Source organism: Poeciliopsis prolifica, unplaced genomic scaffold, assembly GCF_027474105.1.
Source record: "Poeciliopsis prolifica strain line A6 unplaced genomic scaffold, Auburn_PproV2 SCAFFOLD023, whole genome shotgun sequence".
In the NCBI taxonomy this organism is placed as follows: Eukaryota; Metazoa; Chordata; class Actinopteri; order Cyprinodontiformes; family Poeciliidae; genus Poeciliopsis; species Poeciliopsis prolifica.
In genome coordinates, this window is record NW_026562398.1 from 7,572,159 (window position 1) to 7,596,222 (window position 24,064).

The 24,064-nt window shown below is 34.7% G+C and overlaps 1 protein-coding gene and 1 long non-coding RNA gene across 3 annotated transcripts in view; one reads left to right on the forward strand and one right to left on the reverse strand.

The window, feature by feature from the left end:
* The window catches only part of LOC129370114 (uncharacterized), a 54,801-nt gene extending 43,201 nt beyond the window's left edge, over positions 1–11,600 (reverse strand). For both annotated transcript variants that reach the window (XR_008607013.1, XR_008607014.1), the window contains exons 1-3: positions 11,503–11,600; positions 10,506–10,570; positions 9,933–9,993 (exon numbers count right to left, since the gene is read on the reverse strand). This is a non-coding gene — a long non-coding RNA (uncharacterized LOC129370114). The remainder of the gene's footprint in view (positions 1–9,932; positions 9,994–10,505; positions 10,571–11,502) is intronic.
* On the forward strand, positions 11,600–14,407 carry srxn1 (sulfiredoxin 1 homolog (S. cerevisiae)). The gene is made up of 2 exons (XM_055045806.1): positions 11,600–11,880; positions 13,043–14,407. The coding sequence occupies exons 1-2, from the start codon at positions 11,656–11,658 to the stop codon at positions 13,250–13,252; spliced, it is 435 nt and encodes a 144-aa protein (XP_054901781.1). The 5' UTR covers positions 11,600–11,655; the 3' UTR covers positions 13,253–14,407.
* The last annotated feature ends 9,657 nt before the right edge of the window (positions 14,408–24,064 follow it).

Here is a 24,064-nt window from a genome sequence, read left to right on the forward strand (position 1 = left end):
TTGTTACATATAACCCAATTAAGTTTGTCAAAATTAATTTATTTGTTTAACATAAAAACTTAATAAAATCAGTGTGTTTAGTTGGATGAACTCAATTTGATTACTTGCAACAAATTAACTCATTTTTTTAAGCTATTGACTGAAAGAGCTCACTCTAAGCACACAGCAAGGTGGTGGCAGAATCATGCCATGAGGTCAGCATTGATTGGAAGATGTATAGAGCTAAATAATAATCCCGAAATATAATCTTTAAGATTTTCACATGAACAGAGTAATAATGGAATTAATTTTTTAATCAAAGCATCTTCTTATGCGTGTTAGACTGGATCAGTCAAAGTTCAGACCAAAAGTCATTTAAGTCTGTGGCAAAACTTAAATATGGATGTGCAGAGAGGTTTTCTCTCCAATTAAGCCTTTCGCAATGAGGATTTTATCAATTCATTGTGTCATAAATTAAAATGAGCTCGATTAACATTTGTTCGCAGAGACATAATTCATTTAATTTATGGTTTCTGTTGTGTGTGGTTTTTATTTCCATTTTTTAAATTGTTTTCGGTTGTTTATTTCATTTTTGACATTTAAATATCTTCCAGTTCCAGATTTTTGTTTTATGATGTTTGCATTTGCCATATTATGCCAATATCAAATTATTACTTGAAAATGGTGTCAAAACAACAATATTATTGTTTATCGCAATTATTTTTGAGACAATTTGTTGTCCAGCAAAATGTGTTATTGTGACAGGCCTACATACAATCTGACAGAGGAAAGAATATTTTGAAGATAAAAATTTCAACCTCAAGATGTGAAAAGCCGATAGAAACATACAGCTCTGGAAAAAATGTAATAGAAACCTCCTGGTTACTCCACTCTCCACCATAAGTTGATTTCTGAACTCTTCCTGATTTAAAACATCAGTATTGTTGTTTATAAATGAAAGATGTAGTCTTACAGCACTGCATCTTTTTTGTTATTTAGACCATTTCTCATTGTCTGCAAATAAACACAAAAATCTTTGCTTGGAAATTCAGAGACATGTTATCAGTAGTTCATAGAATAAAAGAACAACATTAATTTTACTCAAACATATACCTATAAAAAGGTAGGGCATTTTTAGTGGCCTCTCAATTTTTTCCAGGGCTGTAATAAAAATGGTTCTACAAAACAAATGTCCACAACACACTCTGATTTTCAATAAATTAGAAAGAAACAATAATTTTCCTACTTCATCGACTAGTTTGTGCTGGTCTGTCACAGATATTTCCAGTCGATAATTTGAACGTTGTGGTTTTGAATACTTTTGTGGGTGCGAATACTTTTGCAAGGCACTGTGATCTGCAGATGTTCATACTCAGAAGATAGTGAGTCTGGTATCTGATTGAAGTAGCTTTTAGTCAACATTAACAGAGTGAGTAATTATACTTAGACAATAACATGCCATCAGCTGCCACCTCTTCTGCCAATATTTGAGGGATTGAGTGAGCTTTACTGTCAATTTCCTAAATTTTAATTTCCCCACTCTGAGAGGGAAAAAATGCCAATATCTTTAGTTCTCAAAGCGGGTGAAAAGGAGAACCATCAGAGTGGCTGACAACACCAATATCGCTTTGAGTAAGAGTTCTTGAGATGCTGGCGTTCTCAAAAGCAGAGGCATCTGTTCCGCCACTATTAAGCCCTTCCTGGCCATTAAATTTTAATGGAACATTGATTTTATGCTGGAACTACCCTTCCTGAGTGACTCAAAAGCCGGAGAAAAATATGGAACAAAATAAAAATGAATCACGACAGTGGACAGGGATTATTATTCTGGGGGCTTTTCTTGATTGGTTTCCAGGGAATATACAACACTTGAATTCAATCGCTTGTGTCCTTCAGTGTCCTCCAGCAGCAGAGCAGCGGCATAATGAGACAGCAGAGTGGAGAGGGGACAATGTGCTGCACAGCATTCTCCTCCATGATTGTGCTTACTGTTGCTCGCTGCATTGCTCACATTTAAACAATAAATTGTTGCTTCTGTTTTTACACACTGAGTAAAAGATGAGCAACAAAGTGCTGGTCTGAATGCACAGAGTGCTGCAGCTCCTTTGCACATCAGCATTCATACGCAGTATTCAGTCAAACTTTACCCCAACAGATGTTGCCCCCTATCAGATTTTATGATGAAAGTAAATAACTGATTTCATTACACGGCAATGAACTGTAAAATAGGGACCCATGGAATCCAATTACATCACCCATGAGAGTGCTGTGTGTAACAACAATCAGCAGAGAGAGGCCGGTAGGGAGGCTGTGGCCCTGCATACATATCTCTGCAACAGTCTAGAGAGCGACGCAGCAGCCGGCGCCTCCCACCGCCTCTAACACTCAGGGCACATCAGGTAAATTATTAAAAACAGCCCTGCAAAATTGAGGATGCTACACTCAAACTTCAGAGATATTGACTTGAGAACATCATTGCCGTCTGAGTGACTGTCAGAGAGAAAATATAAGTGCTTTCTGTCTGCTGGGGGGGTGTAGGGTAACCACAAGGTTACTGCACAAATCCTGAGTGTTAATGCGACTGTTTAACCCTCTTCAGTGCAGCTGAGATTATTGAGGTAATTAAAGGAGCGCATGTAGTTGTACCATAATAATTGATTTAGCAATTACTTATACAGCAAGTTCTGATTATAAACAACTTTTCCTTAAAGCGGATACTGAGCATTTCACCGCATACTGGTTCAGGATGAGGAATTGCTGTAAAGTTAACGACTCAATTCAATCAACTGGGCTTGCTCAGAAAGAAAAAGTTTAACCACTGCCATAATTAACTAAATTTGATTGCACTGCATCATAGCTCAACCCAAATTGGATAAATATAAATCTATACATGATTGTATTGGTGTTCCGGAATTTTATATTTGTAAATGTAAATTAGACCAATCTGTCTCCAAATTTTCCAAGATGAGATTTGTTGTGAATTGTTGCTATATAAATAAACTGAATTGGCCTGAAGTTAAGTTAAAAAAATTAATCTTTGGTGCCTTTTATTCATATGTTGTGATATTAAAATAGGTATTAAATTTATATATTTTTCACAAATTTGCAATGAACAGTTTTCATATTTTTCTTGCATTTCCGTTTTCCAAAACATGATCATAAAACAATTACATGAATCACTGCTGCTTCATCTGAAGCTACAAAAATACAGCACAGATGAACTATCTTTCTTTCTGTTGTTAAAAATGTCTTTATTTATTTATACAACTCCTCAAGCTGCAAGAATATTCTTCATACTTTTACATAGAATCAAATAATGTACTTGATCTAACACAACCTAATAATATTTTTTAATATTAATGATTAAGCCTGTCGCAATAAATGACAAATCAATTAATCGCACAATAAATTAAAACTATCGATATAATTTCAGTTATCGGCTATATCGTTTCTTCCTGCCTTTTTCTCCTACTGTTGATGACACTGAATGAAAAAAGGCTAAACTCCGGTGCTCTCCACTGACCCTCCCTTATTTTCTTAGTGTAATGCCCAGCGCGCGCTGCACGATCTTATGTCGCCGATTGTCGGCCCATAATCAAAACCTGAGACACATTAGCCGACATGAATCCAAGGTATAACGGTTCGATTGAACCGTGTTGTGTCCAACAATGGACACAAAATAATAAGTCCAGTTCACTAATTTTGAAACCAGGCATTAATCAATTCCTTACTACGATCTACCTGCAATGCATGTGGTGAGTGTCAGTCTGACTGAATGAAAATCATTATGACCGTTTTATGTCACGTTAACGAAGAACAGCTGAAAAGTTGCCGGGTTTTCTGGTATTAATTTCGCTCCAACTCCTCCCCTAGTTATTTATATATTTTTTGCACGAAATGTTGAATAAATATTCATGTTTCCACATATCATCTCCGATGTCTGCTGGACTTCTGGTTGCACCGTGTGAGCTGTTCGGGATTCCCTCCATGTTTCCCCTCAGAAAGCACGAGGAGAATCCGCGCTTTCTGATTGGCTACCGGTCACATTCAACAGGCTGCGTTCAGCTCCCAGTCTGGGCAAATCTTTGATTTAGATCGGAGCGGCCACGAGGATCTACCGTAACACACAACACAAGTGACAATCTCAGAACGAAGAACGTTCTAAGATTGTCGTTCGGGGTAAAAAATCCAGTAGTTTGAACTATTGCATCAGGCAGTCGGATATCTTCTCTATTTAAATCTAATGATTACTGAAGGGCAATATACTATATAGACTTCATAATCTGCACTCTTGATTGAATGCAGTATTTATTTCCACTTTGGCTTTATGTTGTTCTCATTCAAGTACCTTTATTGTTAATGGAGACTGAGAATCTATTTTATTTTAGTTTTTGGTTGCTTTATTTATTTATTTCAGTCTCAGTGTTAAGTGTTCTTTTGAAAGTAAAGTGTCTCTATCTTTGGCAGGAAATCGCATGTATTATTACGTAATTTCTATTAAATCAGTGTAAAAAGGTCTTCAAACAATATTATCATTTATCGCAATAATTTTTTGAGACAATTAAACGCCCAGCAAAATCTACTATCCTGACAGGTATATTAATGATAGTTTCATCCTATTTATATTTCAGGTCAGTCAAAGTCAGATTATAATGGCAGTAGGTGAAAAAGTTTTTTAAGGAAGTGCAATGCATTATGTTGAGTCACTCACTATACATCTAAAAAGTAAAATCAAAATAATCATATATTTGTAAACAATACTATTATAATTGAAATTCAATTTCTGTCACTTTTTGGGATTTTAAAAAGTTTATTATTTTTCATTAAGAACTAACTTTTTAATAGAAAGCTCAACCATTCAGCAGAAACGTAATTTTAATAAGCAGCATCTGTTAGAATCCATGAATCATTCTAGGAGTTACTACGGTGGCCCTGAGGTGCAAACCACTTCAACAAATTCAAAAACACAAGAACATTAATGAAGAGTTACAACATTGACAAAACTAAAAGGCTATGTCCCATTTGGAGACCTGAGAAGTCGCTGATTGGACAATAGGCATGAATACGTACTACGTCACCGCCGTCTTGAAAGTGGCAGTGAGGAAAACGTGCTGCATGGACTAGTTTAAACAGTTTTACAGTACAAAGTGGACCTAGTGCCTTTACCTTTCACAGGTAAGAATTAAAGATAATAATAACGTAAGTTTACAAGCAGAATTTGATGACTTTGTGTCCAGCACTGGCTACATTCCATGGTGAAACAAACTTCTAAATAACCAAGGAATATTTCCTTTGTTAATCAACTAATAAAAATCTGAAGACGATTGTACCACAACATTAATGTGACCAAATTAAATAAATAAATAATGCAATGCAGCAGCATGTACAAGTGGGTTTCTCACAGCTGAACAATATTTTCTTTTTTATGGTAATTAAATTAACTAATTTTTGACTCATGCTCATTTTGACCCTTCCCTTGCACCTGGCGCCCTCTGTTGGCTGATTTCCAAAGATTACAAATAAACAAATGTATTTCCAGCATAACATAAGTGTGGATTCAGCTGAAGGAAGAGTTCTGGGAGGTTTTCACACACTGTTTTAAATGTTAGCATCCTTTATATGCAAGCACTGGTCAAAAATGCAACAAAATGTGTTGAACAAGAAAAGGTTACAAAAACAAATCAACACAAATTATTTGATGGAAGCTTTGGGGTTTGTGGTTATCAATATTATTGCTGATATTGAGCAATTGTTATTATATATCAGCAATAACAATTGCTGATATTGCTGAAGGAATTATTCATGACACTTAAATAATAAGGTAAAGTACGCCTGAAACTCACGATTATTTTAGTAAGGAATAGTCTATCAATTATTCTGACAATTAACCAATTAATAGGATATAAAATTTCCACATTCTGCAAAAAATTTTTTAACCACTTATGTATTTTTAAAGCGTATTAGAAAAACAAGTAAACAGTCCAATTACTTTTTAAAATAAAACTGTTTCTTGCTTAAACATAGCATCTCTTTAATGAACATGTGATTTTTTTGTGTAACTAAAGATGCATTTGCAGCTAAGAAATACACATCAACCTGTGAAAAGCTCAGCCGTTTCTAATCAACTTATCATCAATAACAGTGTAAGGCTGATCTGTTGACTATTGTTTGGGTTAGCCGATTAATAATTAGACAGTAAAATATGCTTAATCTGGTTTATTTTTTTTGACTGAATTTGAACTGAATTTGAGGAGATCTGGATAGGTTTACCAAAAAATGGCTATTTTAATCTTAAATACAAAATGTATATATTTTTGGTACAATTTTTGTTTAATTATTGGGCTGAATATGTTCTTTTTAACAAAATGGCCATTTTTAGACGGTGTCTACTCCATCAAATGATTCATTCTCAAATCAGGTAAATAAGCTGCGTAGAATTATTTTTTTTTTTAACTCAATCTGCACATTTCTTATCATATTGACAAAAAAAAAACACCAAATTCCCATCCAGACGCAAACTGTAAACCAGTTAGCATTAATACTGACCGCCCAACAAACCGTTCGAAGAATCATCCGGCACAGCCAGTCAGGACCAACCAACTGTAACTTTCCCTTTAAGAGCGAACAGTTTGTCTTTTCACATTCTGCATCACAGGAGAGATGCTCATTAAAAGCTCCTCCATTCCTCACTGTTTCATCAAGTGAGACTGCCAAGCTCTTTAACTCAGTGTTCTTGATGTTTGTGCTGTTTGTGTAAAAACCCATCTGTTTCCTCGCCTCTCTGTTGGCAGAGGGTCCACCTCATCCGTATGCTTCTCTTTTTGAAGTCATGTCAAAATCTCATTTTTATGCATCTACGATATCCAACTTGTCATCAGCACAGCAAAAGTCAAAGAGGGCACTCCTTAAATAGCTCCTTTCTTTCCTTTATGTACAATGCATGCAGAAACAAGGACAGGAAAAGATTCACAGCCAGAAGATTTTAGGATTTGCAGAGCTGCTGTGATTATTGTTTTACAGACCGAAAGGAGATTAAAACGCATGATTGTTTTCTGGTTCAATAACAATAGTTTACAGACATTTCAAGAAATGGGTGGCAAATATTTGTCATTGTTCATTTAATTTCTTTGTTGCACAATAGACAATTCCAGTCAGAAGTTTACATTCAGGCATGTATATTGTATTAATTTGAGTTTTTGCTGATTCATTTTATTCATTCTAACATTTATCAACCCAATATGTTTAAATCTATAGGTTACAGAGTACAGATCTAGTTTTTCGGCAGAACATTGATGAAAGGAAGGAAGTGAGGCAAGTTTAACATCAACAAACCCAGAGAGAGAGTTGTCGTTCCCAAACTGAAGCCTTCAAGCTAGACTGAAATTTGCAGCAGCTCAAGGTTTTCGAACCTGACAACACTGTAACAACAGCCAAGAAAGGTAGTGGTAGCATCATACTGAGGGACTGCTTCACTCCCAATGGTCCTGGTACTTTGCTAACGGTGGACGAAATGATGAAAAAAGAGAACTACCACTTAATTCTTCAACTTCACTCTTAAATTTACTAATAAAGGTTGGACACAGTTGTTGGAGAATAGGTCCAAACACACGTCAGAAATAATTTTGCATGTCTGAAGCTTTTAGAATGGCTCCAACCTCAACCGTACAGTGGATCTCCGACTATTACATACGCTTCTTCTGGACCATATATAAAATATTTAAAAAAAAATTGTGAAGCTGAAAAACCTAAGCACAATACTACTTGACGAGGAGCACCATTCATTTTCCTAGGAAAGAAGACTATTACTGATTAAACTTTTAAAATTATACAATTTTATGTTATTAAAGCTAAAGTTCAATCAGTGAAAGTTTTATAATAAATTTATGTCTGATCATGATTTCTTGGTTAATTACAAGTTGTCATAACAGACATTTTATATTAAAAGTGTCATGATTTGCCAAATGACACTTTATGACAAGTCATAAATATTCATGAAGACTTACTCATGTTTATGATGTGTCATGTTTATGACAGTGTCATGACAGTCTTATTCACAACCCGTCAAATAAAGTGTTACCCTTTTTCTTTATTGGCTATTACAAGATACAAAGAAATCAATCAAAAAAAATGAGGCGATTTGTAGCTAAAGGAAATAATTGGCTGATTTGTATAATGTATATGTAACGCTTCTTCAGAGGCTTTCTGTGCTTATATTTAAGCATTAAGTGCTGAAATAATGTCCTTGTGCTTCTGGTGGTACTGTAAGGTTAATGAACTGAGCTAAGTGTAAATGAAAAGAAAGACAGCAGCTCAGTCCACACCTAAATAACCTCACTCTCAAGCACCACTTGTTCTCCCTTTGGATTTGAATACAGGAAGCAAATTTATTTCAAGGCACCAAAAGATCATTAAACAGAAATCTCATTCTGAAACGCTTTACTGCAAGGAGGAAGCAGAAAAATAATTTTGCAGATTCAGCCAGCAAAGCCTTTAATATCACTGCACGAATCAGTCACGGAGAAACATCCACTGTTGCTAAATCGTGTTGTGATTTCACAAGCCTCGTCTGTCACAAAGCTATACTTTGAAGGCTGGAAATCAGCATTAGAATAATTATCACTTTAAAAGGCATGTCAGTGTGTAGAAAAAGAAAGAACGATGAAGGAAAAAAGGCAGGAATAAATATAGCCTGCTTCTCCGGCTAAAAGCTGGCAGGTAATTTTCTCCAGCTGCTCTATGTGTGACAATCCCACCGGGAGCGAAATCTAATATTAACAGCAAATTATTATGTGGGAACTGTTCTTCCATGACCTGCTGTTGTACCTGTGTGACTAACTCAATCTGAGTAATTGAGATATGTTAGCAAGTAGAATGCGGCCCTGCTGTGACAGCAGAGGGTCGTGTGGAGTGTAGCAGGACTCCAAAAACACCAAAACACCGGAGCTAATTTGCATGTCTATACGCCTTAACTGACAGGGTTCCCTCTCATCATGAGATGCTGGTTTATCTTCTGTGTTTAATATGGATTCTGAATGACAGCAAAGCAGAAATTTCACTATGTTGTACAGATAAAAAAATGGAAAAAGTGCAAATTTTAGAGTACAATACAGCACAGATACATGACTTTCTTCCCCTTTTTGCTTTTTGTTTTTTTCTTACAAATAAAAATCCAAAAACTTATGTTTCTCTAACCTTGTTTAGTCAAAATAATTTTGTAATCTTGCTCCAATCTGAAGTTATTTGCAGCATCTAATAGGATTGCGTTTCACCTCATGTGTTTTTCTTTAGCATCCACAGTTATGCTAGAGAAAAGCCTCCTCACAGCATGATGCTGCCACCACCTTTTCTCTCCAGGAGAATGGTGTGTTCAGAATAATGCAGTGTTCGCCTTCCTTCAAACAGCATTTTGCTTTCAAATGAAAGCTACATTTTGGTCTCTTCTGACCAGTGCATGTTTGATTTGTGTCCAACAAAAATTAAGCAAAACATGCTATGGCTTCATTTTAACAGTTTCAGTCTATTTACTATATTTTGGGTGTAGTTGTTGTTTTTAAATGTGCTATACAAATAAATTTGACAGTGAATTTTAAACTTCGTGCTGATATTGACCATGAGGCCAAAACATTTAGCACATTTACCAGCACCTGCATCAGAAGACATTTCCTCTGCTTTATTAAAGTTTATACCACACTGAGATCACGGTAAATTATTACAAACTCTATATAAACCTCCTTTATGCTGTAACTGATCCCTGTGTGACCAATTAATCAGCATGAAAAGCGCTGTCACTCTAGTTCAAAGAATTTCTAATAATTCAGAATAACTACCTGCCTGTCCTGTCCAAAAAATCATTTTTAATTGTCTCATTAAAAGTTGTTGTGGCTTTGTGTGGGAAAACAATAATACTACCATTTCTGCTTGAATGCAGCAGCTCTTTAATGATTTCCACTTACCTGTGCGAAGCTATGATGTCCTTTTTGTCACCACAGCAACCCAGCTAGTTTGTTAAGATTTCTGCAAAAATAAAAAATCACAGAAAAGTTTGATCGCTTTGAAGGAGCAGACCGACATCACACGACGGCAGACAAAACAAAACAAGGACCTCATTAAAAGTACTGTCATCAAAGATTATGTCTTCTTTGTAACCGGCTGACTAACTGCTGAAGTGAATTTTAATGACAAGCATTTAATCTGAACAGGCGTTTTGCAATAGTTTAATCCTACATAAACACACTTAAAATAAAATTTTTATGAAATATGACAACCTTAATAATTGAAAATATTTAAAAAATTTAATAATGTGCTAACAGTTTGTTAATTTTATCAGCACTATCATCACTCCTTTATCTTTCCAACTCTACGAGAGAAGGCAAGAGAGTTGATAGATTCAGGAGATGTGTTAGTAAGACTAAAACACATCTCCTGGATCTATCAACTCTCTTTAGTCTTACACATTAGTAAGACTAAAACAAAAATATGATCTTTATTATTTAATCTACGTTTGGTATGATATTCTGTCTTTTTACCTGGAAAGTCAATGGTCTGTGGGTATTTGGGCCATACACAGCTGTTACACAGTGGCACCTGACAACTGTAACAAAAAGTATATCAAAATTATTTTGAGAAATTTAATCAGACAAATTTTATCAGTTCTTCTGTTTTCCATAAAATAGTTGGTTCAAGTCATGGCTGCAAATGATCTGTTATTTACTTACTAAGTTAATTTCAGTACTTCTTTGTTTTTCATAGAAAAAAACCTCAAATAGCTTTATTCTCTACACATATTTTTATAAGTTTGGTATTTTTTTTTGTCCTAAAATTAGACATGAAAATGTTTGTTTAGTTTCACAAAGAAAAAAAAAAGATATGTTTCAAATGTAAATCTTCTTGTTCAAGACAAATTTAACTCAGAAAATGGTAGTACAAAAAATCACTCTTTGGATGTAAAAGAGTGATTTTACATGGGAGTATTTTCACTCCTATGTACTGTCAATACCAACAATTAAAGTGTCAAATAATGTAAAAATAAATTGCGAACTTTTTAATAAAAAAGAGTTATCCAAAATTTCTTGACTAAAATTATAATTAAAATATATTTGTTCACTTTTTTTATTTAATTATTTTGTTTTGTTTTATTTATTTATTTACATAATAAATACATTCAATCAGACAGGAATACATTGTGAAACCCGGGAAAATTCACATTTTACTTATTTATTAATTAATTCACACTAATTGTTTAAATATAAATAAACAGCGAAACGCTGTTAACATTTAAGAGGTCGGAGGAGGCACCACGCCGAAGTATGAAACAACCTCACTTTGTAGCATTTTTAGCTAGGCCGCCATTAAAGCAAAACGTAAAGACGACAATAACTTGTTTAAATTCCAGTAGAATGTAATTTTATTTTAGTGTTACTTTGTTATTAGGCATTTACTACCAAAATCTTAAACGGCTAAAAATATGAGCTAAAAAAATACAATATTAACAAAGAAAAAAAGAAAAAAGTTGACTTCACTCACTCCATCCTTGCAGACCAGTTACAAATAGGGCGGGGCGTTTTTATTGACGGACGTTGATGATGACCAATCAAATTCCTCCGTTGGTAACGGACGAAAAAGTTCAGGAAGTAGCTTACAGCAGCTGATAGTGTCTATGCCAGGAAGCTTTAACCAATGTTTCGGGTTTTTCGGGCAGATAAAACGCAGCTAAAACAGATTTTTGAGTTCAGTAGAAAAATGTCTAACATACCCACTGAATGTGGCGCGGCAGAAAACAACAGGTCGGTCCATTCGGACACCATCCAGGAGGTTCACAGCGTTCCTATGGAGGCTATCATCAGACCATTTCCCTCGGAGCTGGACGAGCAGAAAGTCCAGAGTCTGATGGATACCATTAAGGTAACCTAATTATTTTAATGAATACATAAGCAGTCGTTTTTGTGTTATTACAGGAAAATGTTGTCTTGATTTTAAATCAAAAGCTTACACTGGTAAATAACTTTATTCGCAACTTAAACAGTAATTATCTGATTGGTGGTTTGAGCTCTTTACCACTGTGGTATAACCAGTCTTTGTCATGCATTTTATACATTAAACTCTCAAATATTATTCAATTAATTCTAGTTATGTGTTAATATAAGGTGACACTTGAATTCTATACAAAGCCAAAAATAAACCATTACCAGAAACATAAAAACATTGTTTGACTAAGTAAATGTATAATTTAACTAATGCACACATTTGTGTAATAGTAAGTGGAGTGAAATTTTGGTATTATCTGAATATTGAACTTGGACAATGTCAATACATAAAACTGTTCAAATTGTCATATAAACTTGTGGTTATTGCTGGATATAAAATATCACGTTTTTAGTCAATTTTTGTTGGTGTTTTTATTTCATGCTGAAATTTAAGGAAAAAATTATTGTTCATTCACGGAAGTTAAAATTATATAGGTACTATATCAAATAACTATTAAATACAGGCTTTTATATGTATGGATTGTAAATGCAGGATAATCTAGGTGATTAAGGAGTGGGAATTGTGACATGATATACTTTTACACACTTGAATATTTAAAACAAAAGTTTTGACATTATGCTTCTTGCTATATTTTTCAAGTGAAGTCAAGTGATTTAGTTGTTTTATGTTCACATGGTTGCATTAAATAGCATTTTCCTGTCACACCATTTTTATCTCTCCATATTCCTAAATAAAATTTGAATTTTCAATATAAGCATATCGTTTTTCACATTAAACATCAGTTGTGAGGTTTTAAATTGTACAAATCCATAAATTTTATAAGTTGTGATTTGAAATGATGCAAACATCGTGAGTCATTTTTATTGCTCTTCCTTGCACTGTGCATATTTTTATAAAGAACCTTTTTATGTGTTGCCAGACATCCCCAGAACTGTTGAATTAATAATAATATATTTATAGTTTAATTATGAAAGCGCAAGAAAGTTATTTCACTTTAAAACATGTTTTTGTAATACTTGCATGTGTCGTGCTTTGGTGCTATTGTGTGCCCTAATTGACGTTTCGCCTTTCCTTCCAGGAGACACCAGACATCAGTGTTGTTCCTCCTATTGATGTTCTCTGGATCAAAGGCAGAGAGGGAGGAAATTACTACTACTCCTTTGGAGGCTGTCACAGGTTTGCTGCCTATCAGAGGCTCCACATGCCAACCATCCCAGCCAAACTCATCAGATCAAACATCTCAGACCTCAGGACTTACTTGGGGGCTTCAACGCCTGATCTACGATAATTCTTTGGACTTTTTCTTGTTTTGACTCACTATATCCGAAGTGTACAACTCCAGCCCTCTATTGAATTATGAAGGCCTGCAGATCTCTATTATTAATGAGCCACTCATTTCATCTATGTTACATGTATAAAACTCAAGGCTCGTGGGCCAAATCTGGTCCGCTGAAGCTTCTTATGTGGTCCTCTAGATTCCAGAGGAACACATAAATAGAAACTTCAAGATAACATTTGTGTGATTAAATATTATTTTATCAATCAAATCACTTTTTTATGTGTATACTGCCAAATTACATCCGTCAGTCCCTCCAGTTTTTTGCAACTCTGCAATTCTGTAAATACAACAATTGCCTGCAATTTTTCGCGTTAATATAAAATTCTGAGTTTATTGCAAATTTTCCCCAAAAGCCAAAAACATTATGTTAACATAATGCTACCTCCCACCAGAAGGTGGCAGTATGTCTTCCTCCTAATGCAATGCTACCTCAGCCTTACTTGATGTAAAGTTATAGTCCATGATTGATATGGTGAGTAACAAAAAGACAAATTTTCCTTCAAATAACCAAAAAAATTGCAAAAATCCTTGCAATTGGCTCCACAGAAATGTCTGTAACTTTAAGTTTTTTTTTAAATCACAAAAACAATAATGAAATCCACAAGGGACTAATCGGTATGAAAAGATACTCAAGAGGAACTTGTTCAATGGAGACAAACTATTGATTAATATTTTAGCAGTTAATTGGTTTAACTTATAAATCCTGCCATAACTGGCCGTTTAAGAAATAGAGGTTTCAAAATGTATTTGAAACCCCTGATTTAGATGTTTTCAATCATTACAGTATGTGAAATGCTTTTGACTCCAGATTTAGACGTTTGCTCAGGAGAATCACACTGTGACTGCCAGCTGCAGCAGGTGATTGCAATGCACAGGATTTACCAGCAGGGGGAAACAAAGCTCTGGATGTTCCCACATTCCTCATGTCAAATTGCTGCATGTTTAAATGTTTAGTTTTATAAAGCAAATACTTCTCAGTAAATTAAAGCTTCTTTAATGTACCTTCTTACATTTTGCATAAGAAACTGAATCCATAATTCATCACGTGGTTGATTATTTTTCTGTTGTGATAGGTTAAGTTGTTGTAGTTGTGGATTTATTTAAATAAAGAAGAAAGTCTAATATTTTCTAAATTAAAATCATACTAACAACAGAAACAAATTTCTAAATATTTTCTTATGTTGAACTTTTTTTATTCCAACCACAGCATGACTCTGCTATTTTCTAATGTATTTTTTTAAAATTCTGGTCTGGAATGAAAAGAGTAAATTATAATTTTAATTAGCCAGACATCCCATAAAAATATCAATATTTTAATATATTTAAAAATATTTTTTTATGTTTGTTTGACAGTTTTCAGATGTTCTCCCTGTTTCTTTACGCGCAGTCGGCTTTAACTCTGACACTGTAGACAGCACAGGAGATTAGAGACCAGATGTTTTGTTGGAGGAATCAGATGTTCAGAGAATATTCTGATGACACAATGCAAGATGCTGTTGAGTCTTGCAAAATTATCCCATTCTACCTGTCATCAGACTTCTGTTGCCATCGTCTCTTTAAAGGATCAAAAATCCTCCTAACAAAATATCATGTCAAATCTTTACTAAGTCATGTACAATTTAAATAATTTGTGTTATACGTAGTGCATTGCAGCAATATTTTTAGAAATACATAAACTTCTTTGTGTATGTTTTTATTTTGAGTCGCTGAGAGCGGCTCACTAAATCAAGTTGGACAGCTGCTCCCCTGTCTCTGCATCGGCGGAAGGAACTGAAGTTTTGCCGAAAAATGTAGGTAAAACATAGACGAGGCTTTTCCGACGTTAGGGCTCTCACAGTGTGAGCTGGGAGCCGTTTGACGATCTCCCTTTGTGGCCATCGAGGAAATGAAGGGCGACCCGGGGCCAGTTTCAACCGACGGGCCTTGAAGGACTCTGAATTGTTGCGTGTGAGAAGATTTCCTGTAGCTCACTCACTGTCTGGAAGTAACCATATCCTCAAAGGGGGTTTGACACGCAATACCGGTCTGAAAAAACGCATTGCACCTGTTGCTGCTGGGTCCGCTTTCCATGGGTGGTTTTACACGCTTTCTCTTTGAGGATTTCAACCAATCAGAAGGTCAAGAGGGAGGAACTGGTTCAGGCCTCGTGATTTTTTTTTTTTCCTTTCTTTTACTTAGTTGTCTGTATTGTTTGTTTATTTGTAAAAGTGTTGATTAACTATATTATTTGTAAATTGCTTACCTATATTTTAAGGTTTAGTTCAGATCCTTTGCTCATAAATCTGGTGTAGAGATTATTATGTCTCATTAATTGAATCATAATTGTTGAAGCTACAGAATTATTATCAGACTTGGACATGGTTGCCTTGGAGCAAGAAGGTCTTGGGTTCAAATCCCACTTTCCATCTTCTGCCTGTGCCAGAGTGTCTTCTCTTCTGGTACTCTGACTTCCTCCCACAGTCCAAAAATGTGAGGTTATGTTAATTGGTTTGTTCAGTTAATTGGTAATTGGTGATTTTTTTCAGGGTATGTTAAAAGAAATATTGACATTTTTTCTGAAAAGTGATAAAACTGATGAATCCTTATGACTGAGTAAAGATTCAAGGTGGAGTTATGAAAATAGATTTTTTTTTTTAGCTTTATGTTGTTCTTTCTTCAAAAACATACCTGAAGTGTTGCTTTGATTCTTTTATGCCTGTTTCAGAAATCCTTTACTCTCTGTTGGCAGCCATTCAGCTGGCCCTAAATGGTTTCTTTCACAAAGCTCCGCCTCTCCACAGACCACCCGTCTCCCACGCTACTCCTTCAGACTAGTAGCAGCAGCAATTAGCAAACATCTGGCGGACTGTGCATCTGCTGAGCTCTTCATAGGAACTACTTCTCATTTCAGTGCTCTTAAAAATGGTTGTAAACATCATATTGGAGGAGCGCTGTTGTGATGGCACTCTGAACGCAGCGTATTAGAAAGAGAAGGAGCTTCTTAAAGAGACAGAGGCCCAATTCCAAAGCATCAAATTGTGAAGTAATTTTTCTTTTATGTCATATTTAATACATGCAGCATTTTTATATTAACTGAAGCTAAGGTATTTACTTGATTGTGTCACAAATTGGCACTGCGGGCCTGGAAAATACATAATACTCCTCCTGTAAAAACATTTAACTTGATCAAAACTCTAATAATTTATTTTACTTTAGATGAAAAAGTTTGAATTAAGGCTTTCTTGCATAACTTGACATTCTAAATATGAGAAAAAGATTGGAAAGTAAACAGAAAAAGCACTTTAAAAAGAAGATAGCCTTTGAGGTCCAGCAGGTCCATGCACATTAAATCAGCCCTAGATAAACTTAGCTGCTTTACTCTTTGCCTTGGGTTGTGTTGTGTCACCTGTCAGTGAACTGGACAGCGTTCCTTGACCCGTGGTTCTGAACGTCCTGTTTCTTAGCTCAGTGGAGGAGGGAAATCACTGCGCAACATCTGTTCAACCCAGCCTCAAGGTTGACTCTCCTGGGAGGGTTTTCTTCTGGCACTGGCATACTCTGGATCCAGAACCAAATGGTGACAAATTTGAAAAACGATCCTCCTCCATAAGCTGGATTCTAGTCTCTCCTGCAGGTGAAAGAGGCAAAAATAATCAGAATTTTAACCCAGTCAACCTGGGACGGATTAATCCAACTGGGTTCCTTTGCTCGTACTGGTTCTGTAACCCTTAATCTGTCATTTTTTCTTGTGTGTTTATCTGAGCATTTAGCATCTGTCACCCTATCAATAGTTATTGGGAATCAAACATTTATCTTTTTGATATTAAAAAATGTTTACATCTTTCAGAGACAGTTTCATAACTTTAGATGTCGCTGGCAGGAGCTGCAGTGTTACTCCTTCAAGGCCACTCATAGCATTGAAATCTTTCAAATAATCTGCTGTTAATCTAGTCAAATCATATCTTCCAGAAAAAGAGCAACAAAGAATCCTCAATAAAGGGTTGAAAACATGTTGGTTATTTTTTAATGCTTTGGAAATCATCAGAATTTTTACCCTGCTTCAAATTTTATATTTAATCTCCCCAAAATACAACAAACTGTATTGTTGTGGCATGATAAAATGCAGCAAAGTTTAAATGGTATGAATGATTTTTCAAGGCTATAGCTTCAGATGGATTTAAGACATTTTTTTAATTCTTCTATTAGAGTCAGGATAAGTCCTATTATTCGGTTTTTAGTTGTGACAGTCAGGTTTTAAAGGGAATCTTTTATGCAAAATTCACATCTTACAAGTTTTTTAACTTTCATTTGAGTCTCAAGTTCTGCTAACAACAGCTGAAAAACTTCCCAATTGTTAACTCACAATAAGTGGACTATGCTCCGTTACCTAGCAACCCCACGCAAGTTTAGCCTATCACCGAGTAGAGTTCAATTACTTTAGGTCAGCTGCGTTGTACAATGGCTGCTGGAAATGATAAGTGTTTTTTGTTGTTGACTTAACATCCAGAAATCACTTGCTGCATTCTTGTTGGTTGTGCAGGAGGCTCTTCTAATGCTTTTCAAAGATGTACAGTTGTATAATTGCAAATCTGTTTGCGGCCATTTTTATGTGTGAGTGGAAACGTGGAGTTGGGGGGTATGGCCAAGAGCAGCTTATTTGGATTTAAAGTGACAGCCCAGACTGACACTAAAATCTCATTATGTAAGAATTATTTTGTACAAAAAATTTAATGAACAACCATGGACCTATACTAAGCTGTTCAAGGAAGCATAATTGGTCACCTTTATTATAATCTACTCTTTACAAATGGCAAAACTTCCATTTAAGGCAAGCAATTAATCTCCACATCTAGCAGCACATAGCAATTTCATAAGTAATGTTTGGATGTTGTATATTTCTTATTAGTTGCCCAAAAATGAGACATCCAGTAGGTCATCCTGAATCCCAGTTTTTGACTTTTAAAGGACATTAAATCCACAGATGAACCTTAACTCAAAGTCTGTTGCTCCACTTGAAGTTAACCTGATCAATGACCCACTGTAACATGTTTAAAGTCATAAACTTTGAAATTTACCAGTGTGTTGAATGAAACGTTGCTTTTAATATGGAGTCTTGGTCAGTAAAGCAAAGTGAAGTCACGTTTTGGGCATCTTTACTGCTGCATGTTTTGTTGTAGCACAGCTAATTTTAGAGATTAAACTTGCTTTTCCTAACGCTTGGATGGGTTCTCTCCAGGTCCTCTGGTTTCCTCCCAGTTCAGTACAAAAACATGAATGCTGGGTTAATTGGTCTTTATAAATTGCTCTTAGATGTTAGTGTGTGTGTGCATGTTTGTCTACCCTGTGTGTCTCTGTGGATGAAACGGTGACCTGTCCAGGCCCTGCGACCCTTGTGACCCTTGTGACCTTTGTGACCCTACCTCTTGCTCATTGACTACTGGAGATGGCCACCAGCTGACTTGTAGATTAACTTTCAAAAATATACAGTTTTTCTTCTGCTCTTTCACCGCTTTTACTAATATTAATCTTTTTCTTTCATGTCTCTCTCCTCTTTTCTGTGTTTGGTGATTTCTAAAGTCTGAACAAGTTTCTTGTCACATTACTAACTAGATATGACTTATTAGTTTTTCATCACATTGTCTTTCTATCCAGCAGAATATGTTTTAATTCAAAACTATGTAACAAAAGCGATAATAAATATTTAATGGCGCTAGATTTGTAAAAGCCTTAAGATAAGGCTAAAGGTTTCATTAAGTGGAAAAATGCAATTTTGGTCATTCTTCACCTGTTTTTCTGATAAGTGAAAACACTAATTGAAGCAGATGTTTTCTGGTTTTTATAAATCAGGAATTGCATCCAAGCAATGGTGAACAAACAAGCTGAATATTTTCTATTTGCATAATTTATCATTTTTCTCTTTTCTTTCTACCTTTCTACCAAAAACTGGATGACAAAAGTCTTCAGGTTGGTTCTTTGTGAAGGACAACTTTGTTTACAGAGTCTGATTATAGCTTAATTTATTGGTCGTTTCTGGTATTTTATTTATTTATTTTGTATATTTAAAATGTCTTCCGGTTCTAATGTTAAATGTTGATTCGAATTTAAAGATAAATCTTTGAGAATATATTCTTACATCATTGTATTATATTACCTTTATATTACTTAAAATGGTCAATATTATCGTTTATTGTGATAACTTCTGGGACAATTCATCATCCAGCAGAACTTGTGATTGTGACCATTAGACCATTGCTTCAGGAAATTAATTCATCAATTAATTTCTTTACCTCAAGTAAACATGTACATGTGGTTCCTCTGCTTTTACTAGAGTACATTGGTGCATGTTTATTTATACTTTTACTTAAGTATATTGTTTACAGTGTGAGTATTTTCTCCACAACTGCTTACCATGAAGTTTTTCCTTTAATATTAATTAATTAATCAATCAATGAAATTTATTTGCACAGCACATTTTGGCAGTAAGGCAGTTCAGAGTGATGTAAAAAAGTTATAAAAACATCATACAGTTACCACTTGTGAAATCAAGTGGTAACTGTAATTTACTTACTTTTTGTCGAATGCCATCATCAAAATCATCAATACAAATCCAATAAGTTGGTCAGTCAGCTCTAAGAAGGTGAAGTTTTTAGCCTTGATTTAAAGGAAGTCAGTGTTTCAGCTGTTTTGCAGTTTTCTGGAAGTTTCTTCCAGATTTGTGGTGCTTAGAAGCTAAACACTATTTCTGAACACTATACTGACGTGTTTTTAAACTTTAACTATATTAAAAGATTTATGCCGTTTTAGTCTCTTCATGTAGCCAAAAAGCATGGAGAAGCCATAAATAAAACTCAAAATTAGTGTCCGTTAAAAACTCAGATGGCTCCCAGTCGCTGGACTGCGCTCAAGAAATTAAAAGTGAACTTAGTTTGGACAGGAACCCGTCTCCCCAGTTTATTGTTGCCCTCTCATTGCGTTTGTCAACATTAAAAATGCAAGCTGAAAAATGATCTCCGGTTCGCCAGCTCGCACATTTGTTCCCCTCTGGAGAGCGTTCCAGCCAAATCCTCCTGAGAGAGTTTTAACTTTAGGTGTTTGAGTGGCTGAGGATTTCTCACAGCTTCCTATCCGGAATTCCCTCAGCCTGCCGGTGGCAGCAGGCGTGTAATTTGTGCCAGATTTGCAATGCCGTTTCCACTGATCCACTGATCCTCTGACCTCACCGCACAGAGACACTGCAGTCCAACCTTTCTCTCTGTGTAGCTGTGTAAAAGAATACTTGGGATGAAATAGCAATAGGTTTTATTTGGCACACAGTCTTCAAACACAGGGCCGTGATTCAGCCGGCTTAAAAATTTACACGGGGATTTGCCCAGCCAAGGAATGTTTCCTTGTCACAAAAAAATGTATGGCCACAAGTAATGATTATTTTAATTATTCTGACGATTAATTGAATAAAAAAAATTCTGCAGATTTTGCATGTGAGTCTTTTAGTACAATTTTAGGAATATGTTAAAAGATGCAAATAATTCAATTTTCGTTTTTTAAAATAAGAGTATCAATATTTTACTTTCAAAAATGAAACGACAGTCTTTCTCATTTGTAACAAAGGATGCAAATACATCTAACATCAACATTTGAAAAGCTCAACGCTTTCTGCTGGACTGAACATCAATACTCAGTACAGCCGATCTGTTGGTTTATTTTTTGATTAATTAATAATTGGATTACAAAAACTTATTCATAGATTATTTTTTTCACAGTTTGAATCAGGTGAAACTTGAGTTCTATAGAACATTTTTACAGATGGGTTTTTATCTTGCATGCAAAATGTGAATGTATTTTTTGTACAGTTTTGTATTAATTGCTGCTTTGACTGTGTTTTTCTTTCAGCAAGCGTCTGTATACTGCAAAAACACAAACTCTTACTAGATCTTTTTGGTCTAGTTTCTCATGCAAATATCTTAGTTCACTTGAAATCAAACAAAACTAATTAACAAGTAACTTTTCAGGAAGATTTTGTAGGTTGTTTTAAGTCAATTCATGAATATTAATGAAAAAAAAACTAGTTTAACTGGCAAATTATTTCAAATGTCTTGTTATTGGTGAAATAGTTTGACTCTGGAACTAATACTTTACTTATTAATATTAAGAAATAACTGATTTAAAACAAACTTCTTTATTCTGCTGAAAGTTACATGTAAGTTAGTTTTATTTTGTTTCAAATGTCCTAGTATATTTGCACGAGAAACTAAACTATCTGGTAAGATTTTGTATTTAATTATTTAATTACTAAATTAGTTGTTGATTATTTCCGTTATTGATTAATCAAATGTTTAAATGCCTTAATTACTGTAAACATAGCATACGGTTGTCAAATGACTACTGCATTTATCTAAATGGATTAACTAAGCCTAAAACACGTCTTATGTTTTCTCACCTAAGAAGAAAACAAATCATCTTCTGATGAGTTTTTTTTTGAATCATCACTGGATGGATTTTAAAATCTCACAACTTTCTCAGAAGCAAGATGAAAAGACTCACTGAGACAAGTATATCTGAGGACCTTGACCTCTGGGTTTGCAGCCCACTGCCCTGCATGTTTCAGATGTTTCTCTGTTCATATAATAAACCTCACACTTAGAAGAAGCCTGTTAATGTCCCGCTGATTTAAATCAGATGTTTTAGCAGAGGAAATTATCTTAAACATGCAGGAATGTAAGACCCTTAGAATGACTGATTCTGGAGTTTCTCCCCAACAGTTGTGTTCATAATGATACCTGAGTATTTAAAAATGTGTGCAGAACTCAGAAGATTCTCTAAATGTTCTGTGTGCGTATATGCCAAGGCTGAAACGATTAATCTTCAAATAATTTTCAACTAACTTAGTAATGAATTGAGTGTTAAATGGAATATACGGATGTGTTTCTAGTTACTAGTGCAAATATATTTGTACACTTGAAATAAGACAAAACAAGCGACTTTTCCGCAAGACATAGGTCTTGTTTAAAGCTTTTAATTCCTTTATATTGGTTTTTTTTAACAGTACTAGTTCCACTGCCAGACTATTTAACTTATAACAAGACATTTTTTCCATGTTATAAGTGAAATAATTTGCTAGAGGAAGTAGAACCATTTCATCAATATTAAGGAGTTAAAATAAGTTCCTATATTTAGCTGAAAACTTACTTGTAAGTTAGTTTTGCCTTCTTTGAAGTAAGATATTTACACTAGAAAATAGATCAAAATCACTTGAAAAAGATTTTGTATTTTTTGTGTGCATAATAACCACATTAACATGATTGGCTTCACTGGAAGTGTCATGTTAAAGAAAAATAAAAGCTAAATGAGACATCTGTCTACAGAAGCTGTGAAGACATTTTATCCAAGAAAAACTTTTATTGTAATACCAAAGTAATCAAAGAACCAATATTTATGGTATTATTTTATCACTGAATCAGTGCACCTGCAGCCCGGGAAGGAAAATGTGCTTAAACAGTTTGTTGTGTCTTAAACAGAGCTGCTGTTTTCTCCCAGAGCTCAGAAATCCAACGACCCGGACCTCAGCGGGTGGCTAAACCAACATGCTTTCGCCTCATCAGCATTAACTGATCTCGGCCAACAACATTTCATGGCTCCATTTGGACGCTGCATGCATCCACAGCCTGCTATCCGTTACAGCCGCAGCAAGAGTTCATGATATGTGCAATTAGCCAAAGAGGCGAGGCCTGCAGCATCATTTACTGGCTAATAGTTTGGAGGATTTGTTGACATTTGGTGGGTTTAGTCACTAGATATTCTAACTGAAGGCAAGAAAAGACTACCTTATCAATAATTTAAAAAAGTAGATCATTTAAATTTTAAGAGAACCCTGTATTGGTCTTTGTCCCCTGAAACAGTGGGTTTACAATTGGGCAAGACAATGATGGAAAATGAGGAAGAAAAATTGAAACAAAATCCAATACATTTTTAAATCATACATTTGATTTTTTAAAATAAATATCAATTTTTGAAGGATTATCATAAAATGTGAGCTAAAATAACTTATTGAATGTGGAGACAGAAGATAGAAATATTCTTTATTGTCCTACAGGAGGGAAATTCAGGAAAAAGTTATTTGCTATTCTCATCTTTCTGATTGGCTGCCAGTTAAATTAGGAGATTATTTTACTCCTAAAGCTGAAAACGGAAAAGTTTCTGACGGGAAAAACACCGAAGGACGACCACTATTTTCTAGTGGTTTTGTATATTTCTAATATACAAAACCTTAACTGTGGATTAAATCAAATTTGATGGGATTAATTAAAAACTTCTTATGTGGTAATATATTCAACACTAGATTAATGAAGTCAGAATAACTTGGTAAGATATTCAACCTGGGAACCAGAGTTGGGCAGTCACATTTACTCCATTACATTTACTTAAGTAATTTTATTTTGAAGTATTTTTACTCTTTCCGAATTTTCTACCCACTGAGTGAAAAACAAACATGTTTTAACCAAACATTCACCAGTCAGACACAAACCTGCAATATTGGTTCAAGTTTGATAAGTTTTTTATAGAAAGAAACTGATTTGGAAAACAATCATTTTGCCTGATTTTGTGAAATATATATAGTTTTTGTTACTTATTGGTCTTTAAAACACAAAAAATTCCACTTATCTATATATTTTATCCATCTTATTTGGTAATTTTTAAATATTAAGTGATTAATAAACTGATCAGTTACTCTGTATTTGAGTAGATATTTTTAACCAAATACTTTTTTTTTGTTTTTACTTTTTA

Coding starts and splice junctions, on each gene's coding strand:
- srxn1 (XM_055045806.1), top strand. CDS start 11,656: ATGTTTCGGGTTTTTCGGGCAGATAAAACGCAGCTAAAACAGATTTTT. Junction 11,881..13,042: donor GTCTGATGGATACCATTAAG/GTAACCTAATTA, acceptor CTTTCCTTCCAG/GAGACACCAGACATCAGTGT.